The 15,300-nt window shown below is 45.8% G+C and overlaps 1 protein-coding gene across 6 annotated transcripts in view; it reads right to left on the bottom strand.

Moving 5' to 3' along the window:
* LOC137436882 (alpha-aminoadipic semialdehyde synthase, mitochondrial) overlaps positions 1-15,300 on the bottom strand; it is a 248,802-nt gene that overhangs the window by 179,445 nt on the left and 54,057 nt on the right. For all 6 annotated transcript variants that reach the window (XM_078787110.1, XM_068131086.2, XM_078787111.1 and 3 more), the window contains 4 exons: positions 14,622-14,700; positions 14,410-14,537; positions 11,765-11,904; positions 7,203-7,325 (listed from right to left, as the gene is read on the bottom strand). In XM_078787110.1, coding sequence (XP_078643236.1) covers positions 7,203-7,325; positions 11,765-11,904; positions 14,410-14,537; positions 14,622-14,700 — 470 coding nt within the window. The remainder of the gene's footprint in view (positions 1-7,202; positions 7,326-11,764; positions 11,905-14,409; positions 14,538-14,621; positions 14,701-15,300) is intronic.

Here is a 15,300-nt window from a genome sequence, read left to right as displayed (position 1 = left end):
CGGGATCGGAGTTCACCCACTGGCTCAAAACGCTGGAGAATTACTTCGCCGCTCACGAAACAGAGCCCACCGCCGCGGTGAAGCTGTACATGTTACAGTCGAAGGTCCATCACAGCGTTTACCGGAGCATTGCTTGATTTGAGACGTACGCTACGGCTCTGGCTGAGCTCAAGCGACTATACGTAAAGACACGGAGCGCCGTGCACGGCCGGCATCAACTCTCCCAGCGGCGACAACAACCATCGGAATCGATCGATCGCTATGCGCAGGAGCTGCGTTACCTATTGGCGGACTGCATCCAAGAGGTTCGGACCCATGAGCAAGTCCAGGATGACCTTCTCCGAGATTCTTTCGTCTCCGGAATTAATTCTGGAGTCTTGAGGCTCCGACTCTTGGAGACCGCGGAGCTGACATTTACGGAGGCACTACGGCTGGCACGCGTCTTTACAGATGCCCGTGAACAATCCACCGCTTATGACCACCCACGGGTCGTGGCGGGGACTTCTCAACTCGCGCGACCGGAGAGGGTTACCGCCGAGGATATGGGGGAGGACCCGACCACCACGGTCGAGACTCTGGGTGCTCCTGAAACGGACTCCGCTTCCGGCCTAACTGCTGCTGCCGCTGCCCGGCCACGGCCTGACCGGTACGCGAAGTGTTATTTTTGTGGGAATCGGCAGCACCCTCGATCTGAATGCCCGGCTCGGGAGGCCATATGCCATCTGTGCTCCACCAAGGGCCATTTTGCAAAGGTCTGCAGGAAGGCCGCATGGGGCACGCGCACCCACGCGACCTTGAATGGGCTTATCGCTGAGCCAACAGATCGAGCACCGGACGGGGCGCCTCACTCGGCTTTGATGAGCAGACCTCCTTCCCGCGGGCCTCTGGCTGCACGCACGACCTTGGTGAGATACACCGGGCCGCCGAAACAAATGGCGCGAACGCGACCGGCCGAGGAGCGACCGACCTTGACTGGCGTTCGAACGCCTCCTTCAAACAAGCGACATGCTCCTGCTTTGGAAACTCCTCTTGATGTGCGGCAAACGCAGCACGTGACTCGAGCGCCATCTGACGGCGGCTCTTACAAATTACATGCACTCACTCTGGCATATGAAACTGCAGATGGCAGTGATCCTTCTCGCGTGACTCGAGCGCCATCTGGCGGCAGCTCTTACGACTTACACGCACTCACTCCGGCATATGAAATTGCAGATGAGCCAACTATGCGCTTGTCACGAGGATCCTCCACGGGCTGCCCGAACGACCGGCAAACTGCAGCCGGCGTGGGAACGTCCTCTGACAGTGGGTATTACGATTTATATGCTCCTGCTGAGGCCCAACCTGCCGACGATGCCCGGAAGATTGCAGCCAGAGTGGGATCCACTTGCGAGATGCGATCTTCTCACCCGGCCGGTACAATACCTGCCGGGTCTGCCGGCCTTGCGCAGGCCATCATTCCGCTCAAGGTCGCGGGCGTTTTTGTGCAAGCTTTGATTGACACGGGGTCTACGGATAGATTTATCGATCAATGACTAGTGCATCAACATGGGTGGCCGGTTCTCGGGACAACACGACGGATCTTCATGGCCTCCCAAGGACTACGGTTGAGCACAAAAGGGGCATGTCGATTGAAACCTGTGATAAAGGGACGCACGTTCCCAGACGTGTATCTCATGGTATTACCTGCTTTATGTGCCGACGTTCTGTTAGGACTTGATTTCCTTAAGCGACATGGACGTTTGGAAATAGACTTCGGTGGGCCGGACACGCTTGCTGTGTGCGCCCTCGCTCAGATGGACGTGGAGCCTCTCTCGCTGTTCCCCAACCTGACCACTGATTGTACCCCTGTAGCCGTAAAATCGCGGCGCTACTCTCGCGCAGACGCGCAATTCATTGCGGAAGAAACGGCCCAGCTCTTAAAGGATGGTATTATAGAACCCAGTAGGTCGCCGTGGCGGGCCCAAGTCTTAGTGGTGCGAAGTGAGGCCCACCGCCGGCGCATGGTAATCGACTACTCACAGACGATTAATCGTTTTACCCAGCTGGATGCCTACCCCTTACCGGGGATGGATGCCCTGGTACGCCAGGTGGCCCTGTATTCCGTTTATAGCACTCTCGATCTGCGTAGTGCGTATCATCAGGTCCCCATCTCTAGGGCTGATCGCGTCTTTACAGCCTTTGAATCGGGTCAGCGGTTGTACCAGTTCACTCGACTCCCTTTTGGGGTAACTAACGGGGTTCTCTTGTTTTCAGAGGGCTATGGATGACCTCGTTGCGAAGGAGAACTTGACCGATGTCTTTGTCTATCTGGACAATCTTACAGTTTGTGGGTATGACCAGGAGCATCACGACGCTAATCTGAAGCGCTTCCTCGAGGTCGCGTGGAAATATCGCCTAACCATGAATGCGGCTAAGTGTCATTACTCTCTACGCACGGTAGATATTTTGGGGTACACCGTGACCCATGGCTCTGTCTCTCCGGATAAGGAGCGTCTGCGACCTTTGCTCGATATGGCTCCGCCTAGCGATCGGGCTTCGCTGAAACGCGCTCTTGGGCTGTTCGCCCACTATTCAAAGTGGGTGCAAAATTTCTCTGCGAAGCTCCGCCCCCTCGTGGCCTGCGACACGTTCCCCATGGGCCCGGCCACCATGGCGGCCTTCGAGGGCCTTAAAGCCGACATCGCTGGTGCCGCTGTAGCGACGATTGACGAGAGTGCCTCTTTCGTCTTGGAAAGTGATGCCTCGGATCATGCGATAGCGGCGACTCTCTCCCAAGGGGGACGCCCTGTGGCTTTCTTTTCGCGGACTCTCACCTCCGCCGAGCGGAGGCATTCGTCTGTCGAAAAGGAAGCGTACGCGATCATCGAATCGATTCGGCGATGGCGGCCGTACCTGCTTGGGCAGTGTTTCCAAATCGTCACGGACCAACAAAGCGTTGCATTTATGTACGACACCTTACATGCTCAGCGCATTAAGAATGAGAAAATCACCCGTTGGCGTATCGAACTCGCCGACTTCTGCTACACCATCAAATACCGCCCGGGGAAGGATAACCTGGTCGCCGACGCCTTATCGAGGCTGGCCACTTGCGCGGGAATTGTAACTTTGGAGGGACTGCGCGTTTTGCACGGCACTATGTGTCATCCCGGGGTGGCGTGTTTCGCGCATTTTGTGCGCAGTGGTAATCTGCCGTACTCGATTGAGGACATCCGCCGGATCTACTGTGATTGCACTATCTGTGCAGAGCTCAAACCGCGCTTTTACAACCCTCCTATGGGGACGCTGGTTAGGGCTACTAGACCGTGGGAGCGCTTGGCGATGGACTTCAAGGGGCCGCTGCCGGTGTCGAGTAACTCTCGTTAGCTGCTCACTATCGTTGATGAGTATTCACGATTCCCCTTTGCTTATACGTGCGGGGATATGTCGGCTGCCACGGTTATCCGGTGCCTGCAGAATTTGTTTTCTATGTTTGGGTATCCGGCCTACGTGCATACCGATCGGGGTGCGGTGTTCCTGTCTCAGGAGGTGAGGGGCTACTTGCTCCAGAATAATGTCGCTTCGAGCTACACCACCCCGTACCAGCCCCAGGCGAATGGGCAGATCGAACGCTTTAATGGGATTATATGGAGGGCCGTCATGCTAAGCCTCCGGACCCTCGGCCGAGGCCTCGATAAATGGGCGTGGTCGCTACCTGTAGCTCTAAACTCGATCCGGGCTCTCCTATGTACCGCCACCAACCAGACTCCTCACGAAAGACTGTTCCACCACCCTAGAAGCTCGGGTAGTATCCAATCTTTACCCAGCTGGCTCGCTGAGCCGGGGCCCGCCTATCTCAAATGAGCGGTTCGCGCTAGCAAGTACGACCCCCTTGTTGATAAGGTGCGGGTCCTCCAGGCTAATCCCGAGCATGCTCGCGTGTTAACGGCGGACGGCCGCGAGTCTACTGTCTCCGTACGCCATCTCGCCCCATGTGGGGACGATGACAGGGATATCGACGAACCCATCTACGAGTCTATGGACTCTACCGAAGCTTCCTCTATGGAACTACTACCGTCACTTCCGTCGTCACCCACTCCCTTACCAGAAGGCGCTGGGGCGCCCCCTCCGACACCCACCTCCGGCAACTATTCCGACGCGGGGGACTCCGGGCTTGGGGACGCCGTACCCGGTAGTTTCTGAACACGAACTGGCAGGGTAGTTCGCCGCCCCGACCGCTACGGGTGAACCGACTGACGTGGATTGACGTGACCCATCCGATTATTGCTGACGCTTGCTTGCCACCTGCCGAGCGGCAGTATAGTTCTAACGGCGGGGAGAATGTAGTGAAATTATACCGAAGGTGAACCCAGGGAGTGCTTATCCCACTTATCCCACGCTTATCCCACTAAAAGGGGCGTCTATAAGACCCGGGACAACCGGGGCGCACGGACACTCCAGCGGCACTTACTGTGACATAGTCCTGTAGTTTGAATGGTATGTACGCCCCTATATGCTGAGCTTGTTTTGTTTTACCTATTGATATCGGACATTGCCCATGTAATACTCTGATTCTAATGTCTGTTGCATGAATGTATTTTTACAGGCTGTTACTTCAGATCTAAATGATATTAAACCTACGCAAGGGTCAAGTCGTGTCTGTGCTTGATTTTCACGACACAGGTCATCTTAGGGGAATTGTCTGTACCTTGGGAAGAGAACATGGAGGAGATGCACGAGAGGAAGAGAGAAAAGTACAGTGAGCTGGAGGCAGAGTGTCCGGAGAAGGGTTGGCGAGTTCCTTGTCAGCCATTTGAGGTGGGGTGTAGAGGGTATGTTGGCGATTCCTTTTCTGAATTTCTTGCTCGACTTGGAGTGTGTGGGACAGAAATAAGGAGGATGTGTGACCCAGTTTGCCTTGAAAGGCTCACTTTAGATTTGGAGGAAGTTTATAGAGGCACGTCGAACGGTGTAGGTTGAGGTTGTGGGTGGTGGCTCATTTCAGCCAAAAGGGGTAGTGACTGAGTGTGGAAGAGAAATGGAGATGTGTGAATGGTGTGTGTGTGTGTGTGTGTGTGTGTGTGTGTGTGTGTGTGTGTGTGTGTGTGTGTGTGTGTGTTTTGCAGGAGTGGGTGTGGTTTTGCATGAATGTGTTTTTGTTTGAGTGGTGCATGTTGTAAGGGTAGGTGGTCGGTCGGTTTTTTTTGGTGTGTGTGTGAGTGGATGTGGGGCTGTGGATTCCGGGAGAGGAGGCTGTTTTGTTGTTGTAGTATGTGTTCTCACTGGGTGGGGGTGGAGGTGTGTACGCATCCGGGTGTAGCTGCTGCATGCTACACCTGGATGCGATGGATGGATGCGATGGACCTGGATGCGTTGCTTGTGTGTGTGTGTATGTATATATATATATATATATATATACATATATATATATATATATATAAAAGTGTGTTTTTATACAAAACAAAACAGAACTTTTCTAAATATATATGCAGTGCCTTCAGAAAGTATTCACACAACTTGACTTTTTTACATTTTGTTGTGTTTCAGCCAGAATTTAAAATGGATTAAATTGAGATTTTTGTCACTGATCTACATACAGTGCATTCAGAAAGTATTCAGACCCCTTCACTTTTTTCACATTTTGTTATGTTGCAGCCTTATGCTGAAATCGTTTAAATTCATTTTTTGCCCTCATCAATCTATACTCAATACCCCATAATGACAAAGAGAAAACAGGATTTTAGAAAGTTTTGCAAATTTATTAAAAAGCAAAAACTGAAATATCACATTGACATAAGTATTCAGACCCTTTGTGATGACACTTGAAATTTAGCTCAGGTGCCTCCCATTTCTCTTGATCATCTTTGAGATGTTTCTACACCTTGATTGGAGTCTACCTGTGGTAAATTCAATTGATTGGACATGATTTGGAAAGGCACACACCTGTTTATATAAAGTCTCACAGCTGACAATGCATATCAGAGCAAAAACCAAGCCATGAGGTCGAAGGAACTGCCTGCAGAGCTCAGAGACAGGATTGTGTTGAGGCACAGATCTGGGGAAGTATACAAAAAAAATTCTGCTGCATTGGAGGTTCCCAAGAGCACAGTGGCCTCCATAATTCTTCGATGAAAGCCCGCTTGGAGTTTGCAAAAAAGCACCTAAAGGACTCTCAGACTGTGAGAAACAAGATTCTGTGGTCTGATGAAACCAAGATTGAACTGTTTGGCTTCCGTCTGGCCACTCTGCCATAAAGCCCAGATCGGTGGAGTGTTGCAGTGATGTTTGTCCTTCTGGAAGTTTCTCCCATCTCCACACAGGATCTCTGGATCTCAGCCAGTGACCATCGGGTTCTTGGTCACCTCTCTTACCAAGGCCCTTCTCCCCGGATTGCTCAGTTTGGCCAGGCGGCCAGCTCTACGAAGAGTCCTGGTTGTTCCAAACTTCTTCCATTTAAGAATTATGGAGGCCACTGTGCTCTTGGGAACCTTCAATGCAGCAAAGATTTTTTTTGTAGGCTTCCCCAGATCTGTGCCTCGACACAACTCTGTCTCTGAGCTCTGCAGGCAGTTCCTTCGACCTCATGGCTTGGTTTTTGCTCTGATATGCATTGTCAGCTGTGAGACCTTATGTTGACAGGTGTGTGCCTTTCCAAATCATGTCCAATCAATTGAATTTACCACAGGTGGACTCCAATCAAGGTGTAGAAACATCTCAAAGATGATCAAGAGAAATGGGAGGCACCTGAGCTAAATTTCAAGTGTCATCACAAAGGGTCTGAATACTTATGTCAATGTGATATTTCAGTTTTTTCTTTTTAATAAATTTGCAAAACTTTCGAAAACCCTGTTTTCTCTTTGTCATTATGGGGTATTGAGTATAGATTGATGAGGGAAAATATGAATTTAAACGATTTCAGCATAAGGCTGCAACATAACAAAATGTGAAAAAAGTGAAGGGGTCTGAATACTTTCTGAATGCACTGTATAAAACTCCATTCATGTCAAAGTGGAATTTTTTTTTTTAGAATTTTTTTTTTTTTTTGTGTGAATACTTTCTGAAGGCACTGTATGATTAAAACCATATCGTAGGTATAATGATGTCCAACAGCATTAGAACCAAATACGGCATTAGAACCAAATGAAAGACCAAATATGGCATTGGAGCCATCGGGAGGTGCCCAGATGGGCAAAGAAACACATTTCAACAATATAATCGTTTCCTACCAGTTATATTTTGTTCCCTTGTCTGGGTGATAGATGCAGAATGGTTCATCGATGGTGGTGCATTGAGACATGAAGGCAATGGATCCGTTAACATCTGACGAGATGTCACTAATCGCCAACATCCTACAGGATACATTCAAGGTCAAAAGCAGTGCCAATTTCAGTTGCTTATCGATGCCTTCTAATATCTAATGCTACATGACAATAAGGATCAAATTTAGGAATACGATACCATATATGATCATTCCAATGGCACTGGGCCATGGACTAACATTCACGCCTTAAGTCCTGAGGCCTGTCAATCTGTGCTGCTTCATGGAATGGCAGCGCCTGATTTTAATTGGGGTGGAGTCAGGCCAGCTGTCCAGCCAATGGATGTAAAGCATTGGAGTGGAGTCAGGGCAGCTGAAAACTGTGCAATGCATAATATGCGAGTATTTGAAAAGTTCAAAAAGGGCATGAATATGAATGAATGATGGTTTTTTTTTTTTAGGCCATTTTCCCTGCGAGCAGGGGTTAGCCTTGCGGGCCCCATGACAATCATGGTTCCCTGTTTGAGGCAATGTTTTTATGGCCGGATGCCCTTCCTGACGCCAACCCTTAGTCGCCTCTTACGATGCGCAGGGATACGGTGTACTTATTCTAAACCGGGGTACACACCAGGATCATTCATCCCAGCAAGCTGGTACTCAATTTGCCGACCTCGGAAGGATGACAGGCTGAGTCAACCCCACTGGCGTTAATTCAGCGATCGACCAGGATTCGAACCCAGGATCCTAGGATCCCAAGCCAGTACCCTAACCGCTAAGCCAACACCAGGATATACATAACTCAGTGAAAAATTGGGGATATGCCCCGAAACTCAAACTTGTTCTGTAAGTTATCATACTAAAGCCATGTACCAAGTTTTAGTTGAATTATGTTAAAAGGTATGGGAAAAAGTCTGTAAAATCACAGGTGGGACGGACGGACAGAGAGCAAACCTATATTCCCCTCCGGGTATAGTCTCCTCTGAAGTAGTAGTTTTTATGACAATAATCATTCTATTTCAGTGGTCCCACATTTCCTCCAATATCAACTCTTGTTAATGATCACATCAATTGTAAATAGTATGATCACATTCTTTTCAGCAGCAATACTGATTCTGGCCTTAAGTAGAACCCCATGCAGGCAATGCTGTAGCAAACAGACCCTACTGGTCAGCACAAGTACCAATATACAGAGTGAAAGTTGTTTAGTGTTGTTTTGTGTACAACGTCAAGGCTCGGGGAAGAGGTAGCGCTCATAATAGACCGGAACATGACAGAAAAAAGAAGAACAGAGTGGAAAAGGGAGAAAACAAACCAACAGCAGGAAGAGGGATACATGGAGGACCATTGGGCATGGGGAGGAATGACATCAAAGAGAGGGAGAGTGTGACATTTTGTGTGAACAAGCTGGATACAAGTTCAAATGCAGCAAGAAGAGGAAGGGAAGACCAGGGATAAAACAAATGGTACAAAAAAATTAATAAAGAGGGAGAATGGAGGAAAACATAACAAGGGATGGGCTAGGGGAGGGACAATGAGGATAGAAAATATCATAAGTATGAATAGTGGATGACCTGAGGTGGTGGTGAACAGCTGTCTTGAAGTCCTGGAGGGAAGAATGAAATTGAACAGACCGAGGAAGTTGGTTCCACATGCATGATAAAAAGGAACATATGAGTGGGGGTGAGAGTGAGCCTGGATTTTGAGAGTTTTACCAGAAGTGGGTTGCTAACAGACTGCGAGTACACTGCAGAAACATGAGAGAGGCAGAGCAAGGAAAGAGCAGTGGGTGCAAGACAACAAAGGACGCGGCAGCAGACAGAGATTCCCACTGGGGATTTCAAATTCTCCTCTCAGGGCTTTTTTCTCTCGGGTATACTGAAAAATATGGGAAATACCCCTGGGCACTCACCTGGTAGAATAAACAGTATACTGCACTGACTAAAGGTATTTTAAACCGTAATGTCTTTGTTATAAATATGCGGACATGCAGAGAGGATCAAGCACCATCTTTATTCCAGGCAACGGCAACACAGGCCTCACTCGGCCCCGCCCACAGCAACCTCACTCGGCCCCGCCCACAGCGGCCTCATTCGTTCCAGGCCGTACACGGCACTACGTAAACCAATATCAATGGTTGCTAGAAGACAGGGCAGCAGGTAGAATCATACTAACATCATCATATGACGTTAAACAAATAAACAAAAAAATAGTTATATTGGGGGGGCAAACCCTCCCTCCCCCAACCCCATATACTTCCTAAGACCCCAACTTTTCTAATGCCTTGAACAAACATTGGTACATCATGGGTAATTAAGGTTGTGGTGAAGTTTAATGGAAATTGTGTTTGTAATTTCTGAGAAAAATGCCACTTTACTCACAACATAACAAGTTCGTCCGTGCCTTATGGAAGCATTTTATTCATTCATTCCTTCATTCATTCATTCATTCATAACAAATATCTTTTGTGCCAAGTTTGGTCACACTCCCATCAGCGGTTTAGGAGAAGTTGTTGTAAGTGTTTACGGACTGACGGACGGACGGACGACGCGCCATCGCATAAGCTCCCCAGAACTTCGTTCCAGGTGAGCTAATAATTGTAGAACAACAGAATTAGGCAACAAGAAAAGATATATTCAAAGTACACCGCCCCCATGCCAAATAATTAAATATCCTACAGCGCGGCATTGTCGGGGCGCCTCCGGCGCCCGGCAATACCGCAGTGCAGCTCATAGAGGCTGCATTGGGAGGGAGAGGTGTACACTAATTGATTGATTAATTGTATCATTAAAATCAATAAAAGATTATCACAAAATATTTTCTTAATCAATTGGCTAATAGCATAACTAAACCACTAGTGCTTCATCCGAAGATGTATCTTTTAGAAATTTAATTAAATAAGTCATTAATAAAAAATTAAATAATTCATTGATTAACCAATAAATAATTAATCAATTAATCAATAAATAATTAATTGATTAAATGATTTATCAATAAATCAAAAATATCCTTGATAAACCACCACCATTTCATCCGAATCTGTAACTTAAAAAATTAATTAATTAGGTCATTCATCGAATAATTAAATAATTAATCGATTAAATGATTCATCAATAAATCAAAAATATCCTTGATAGCCACATCACTTGGTCACTGTCATGTCCAAATATTAGCTTCCCAGCTCAAAAGGTGCCTGAGATATTGGCCAAATGAGAAAGAAAATAAATAAATGATTAATAATGAAAATAAATAAATAATAATCATTAAAAAATTAAATTATTAATGAATTCGGTCACAGAACACATAAACCCCCACCATTTCATCAGAATCTGTAAAAAAAAAGTTTTTTTTTTTAGTAATTAATCGAATAATTAAATAATTAATCGATTAATTGATTAAATGATTAATCAATAAATCAAAAATATCCTTGATAGCCACATCACTTGGTCACTCATGTCCAAATATTAGCTTCCCAGCTCAAAAGGTGCCTGAGATATTGGCGAAATGAGAAAGAAAATAAATAAATGATTAATAATGAAAATAAATGAATAAGAATCATTAAAAAATTAAATTATTAATCAATTCGGTAATAGAACACATAAACCACCACCATTTCATCAGAATCTGTAACTAAAAAAAAAAAAAATGTTTAGTCATTAATCGAATAATTAAATAATTAATCGATTAATTGATCAATTGATTAATTAATAAATCAAAAATAGCCTTTGCAGCCAAATCACCTGGTCATTGGCATGTCCAAATATCAGCTTCCTAACTCAAAAGGTGCCTGAGTTAATGGTCAGAAGAGAAAGGAAATTTGATTAATTAAATAAGTACTTAATTAATCGCTAATAATTAAATAACTCATCAATTAATTGATTAATCAAAAAACAAAAAATACAGTTTTTGACAAAGGACTTGTTCACTATTGTGCCGAAATTTCAGCTTCCTAGCTCAAAGGATGGCTGAGATATCGCCCGGACAAACAAACAAGAAAACAAACAACAAGAGTGAAAACTGAGTACTCTCTTTCAGCGTGCGTCACTGCCGAGCCCCCTTCGGTGCCCGGCAATGACGATTTGCAATGCCTGGAGAGTGGAGATGGCATAGGAAAGGTGCGGTGTACAATAATTAGGCAAATTAACATATTATGGGAAAAAATAATTTTTCCACCACATTCATTACGTGATGATCTATGCGTGTGCAAATTTTCAAGATTGGCGGACCATCGACGGGCGAGATCAGTCAAAAAACCTCAACATTTCCCAGTTCAGTTAAGATTAATCTGCCACTGCTGGGGACAGGCATGTTTTTGATTTTTTTTTTTTAAGTGATCAATGTACCGTTTTATGTTATTTGATAATACATATTTAAACAGGAATCGATCTCGCCTACCAGAGATCACTCTTAATTTCTGAATGTGCATCATAATATATTCTAGAACCTTCAGGCAAGAAATAAATTAAGGACAGAATTTGATCAACACCTTTATGGACCACGCTAAACTTCCTATAAATCTTGTGTTGCAAAGACCTGTATGGTAGCCCTGGAGACAGGTGCGTGGAGCCTAGTTTTGATGAAGTAAGCTGCACAGCATCCTCCCTGGTGAGCAGCCTTGGTATTTTGGAATTCCAGTAGACCCCATTGATGAGGCATGAAGTGTATGGTGCAATCTGTGGACACGAAAGTACTTCAGAGGTCTTCACGAGACTCATCTCATCTTACTCACATATCTGCAGAAGTCACAACATAACACACATTTCCCTCAAAAATCGTGCCAAGAATAAAGTTGTTCAAAAATATTGTTGTGGAAATGGCTTCTGGAGGGTTAATAATGTTTAGTGTAGAGCGGTGTCTCCTTAATGAATGTCTAGACTCGGCGTGAAGTAATTAATCGTGATATTACATACGTGTCACTTATATGTCTAGTTAGACGATGTCCACCTATCCCAGTGTCGGTGTCTGGAATTATCAACCCTTTTGACCCCATTTTTACTGTTTTACCCTCTGTAATCTGTCCTAAATGCCAATTTTTGTGTTTGGGTCAGCCTCCAGACCAAAGTTTAGGTGGAAAACACCACCCAACATCACAACTGGTCCCACAGCACCAGGACTATTGGGGTGCAGGTCAGGGAAGGGGTCGCCCTGCACCCAGAATGGACTCCGACCAATGGTGAGTGAGAGGGGAGGGGCGTGATCCATCATTGCCAATGCGTGGGGCCAGGGCAATAAAGGCAGGGGCGATGCAGGAAGTATGAGGATATATACCTCCCCTCCCCCCCTCCCACCCACGGAGAGCTGCACACGAAAGGCTGCACCAAGACTGCTCATACTGAGCACCAGACTCTTGCCACACCGAAGCCAGAGCCATGTGTGTGTCTCTGTGTGTCTCTGTGTGTCTCTGTGTGTCTCTGTGTGTCTCTGTCTGTCTCTGTCTGTCTCTGTCTCTCTGTGTCTGTCCCTCTCTCTCTCTCCATCACTCTCTCTCTCCCCGAGGCATGTGACGTTCATCCTGCCCTATCAGCAAGGCCTGCGTGGCAACCTAACTCACATACTCTGTCAGGTTTGGCCATTAACTCTTTCTGTCTTGTCATTGCCACTATTGTCTATCTCACGTGGTGTGTCTAAGGGCCGGGAAGGACTTAGGTATTTACATTCTCCGATCATTCATTGACTTCATTGGGCACATATGGCCAGTAGTGGGTAAGGGGTTTGTTTTGCCTTTTATTTATTACATACTTGGTATTCCTTGTCTTTCTTGTGTTCCCTTCCCCATGTGACTATTTATGGTTTATTAAACATACCTGATCTCAGGTGAATTTTGGCTGTTGTGGTTGCTTAATTTGGTGATTTAGAAAGCCTCTTTGAGGGATAATTGGTGGTGGCAAATACCGTTGTATACCCAGACCACGCCGCGTGGCGTCTTCGGCTCGCTTGGTCTAATTGGATCGAGATGCGTGGTGCCTAATTAGCGTAGCGCTGGACCGATTCGGAACCTGCAATCTGCATGGTGTCGTGGCTTTTCGACACGTGATCTGGCATGAAGATCCCTGGGATGGTTGACCATTACAGTTGCATTGTGGCGACTTGCCGAATTCGAACCAAGCAACTGGGATGACTGGACAACTATAACAATACATATTGCTGAGGTATGTATACATACTGAATTATTGAGTGGTAAAGCACAGGCAGATATGGGGTGCAAAGGGAAAGCACAAAACAAGAGGATGTCATGCAGAGCACGATACTTGCAAACTCCCCCCCCCCCCCCCCCCCCCGCCAATTGATCCATCAAATTGTCCATTTCATCAAGATTAAAATCGACGATCTTGATCAAAGCTCGGGTCAAGAGGATGAAAAGTGACGATTTTTCAGATGAAATTGATGATTTTAGAAGTTTGCCCTTGAGTTGACCTTTTGACCTTAAATGGTTGGTTTCCCAAATCAGCGATGCACTATGTAATTGCTGTTAAGTTTTCAGGTTAATCAGATGAAAATTGATGATGTTTCAGATGAAAATTGATTTTAGAAGTTTGCCCTTGAGTTGACCTTTTGACCTTAAATGGCTGGTTTCCCAAATCAGCGATGCACTATGTAATTGCTGTTACATTTTCAGGTTAATTAGATGAAAATTGATGATTTTTCAGATGAAAATTGATGATTTTAGAAGTTTGACCTTGAGTTGACCTATGACCGTTTGACCTCAACAATAGTTGGTTTCCCTATTCAGTGACTCAATATACAAATGCTGTTCATTTTTCAAGTGAATCGGATGAAAAATGGCGATTTTAGAATTTGCCATCCAGATGACCTTTGACCTTTGACCTCAAAATCAACAGGCTTCTCAATTGTGACGACCTCTGCAACTTGATGAAGTTTCATGAGGATCGGTTTAGAATTGTGACCCGTAGGCGAGTGACAGACAGACAATAACAAACGCAACAGACCAGTATACTTGAAAGATTTTGCAAGCAATAAAAGGCAAAACAAAACAGCCATGAGAGAGAGGTTGATGCGAGATTAGTGTGAGCTGTGATATTGAAGGACAGACTTGAAGAACGAGATTGGAAGCAAGTACCCTGAGAAAGAGAGATTGAAGTTTATGTGAAATTTACGCCAATAAGTGCATTGCAAAGAATACTGTATATGGTTGGAGAAAAAGCAAAGGGATGTCTTGCCTTTGTGTTGAAGTGAGAAGAGTAGAGTTCTGGTTGTTTAAAGAACTCCTGCAAGTTGAAACCACCGTCCGATGTTCTTTGCAGGTAGTCCAGTGGGCTCACAACCACACCATACACCTTTCGGGGGTCTGACAAACATCCATTCTCAATTTGTCATCAGGTTTTCCCTAAATCTCAATGTACAATTATCTCTGAATAGGTTCAGACCTCACCAGCTTGCTGTATTATCTTTGGAAGATCCTTTGGCCTCACAAACTCACAAGGAAGCTCTCTGAAGACCTTCTGGGCCCCCTAGTGTGAGCACAAAAAAAAAACAACTCGAACGGCACTCGGTAGAGCAAGGATCAGACTGAACAGTTTGTTTTGTATCCCAATAATCGGCAGGATCTGGATTCGGACATGAACCAAAATCTAATCAGCTTGTCCTTATCACCTTACCAACTCATCCACCAAGTTTAGTCGTAACTCGTTCATAATGTTTTTTAAATATCATGTTATATTTCGCTTTTCACCTGATCTCTCAATGATGAAGAATCACTTAGAAATTAAATAATTCTCACATCTGAATCCATATTCATATCTTCACCAAAATCGAATCAATTCGTCCTCGTCACACACCCAACATCTCCACCAAGTTTCATCCAAGTCCGTCCACAAATTTTTGAGATATCTTGTTCACAGACAAACAGACAGACAGACAAACAGGGGTGAAAACATAACCTCGATCCACCTTCAGCGGCGGAGGTAAAAAGCAATACGCTGCATAAATCCATGTGGTTTCAACATCCATGTGGACATCCAGTGGGGTCTCAACCATGGTTGGGCTCGTTCGGACTTTGCACAACTGGCTGATTGTCTCAGCTCTCTGTCACTGCCCTAGCAGACAACTCC

This window comes from Myxine glutinosa, chromosome 11 (assembly GCF_964187855.1).
Source record: "Myxine glutinosa chromosome 11, kmMyxGlut1.1, whole genome shotgun sequence".
Classification (NCBI taxonomy): Eukaryota; Metazoa; Chordata; class Myxini; order Myxiniformes; family Myxinidae; genus Myxine; species Myxine glutinosa.
This window is presented reverse-complemented; position numbering and strand designations above follow the sequence as displayed.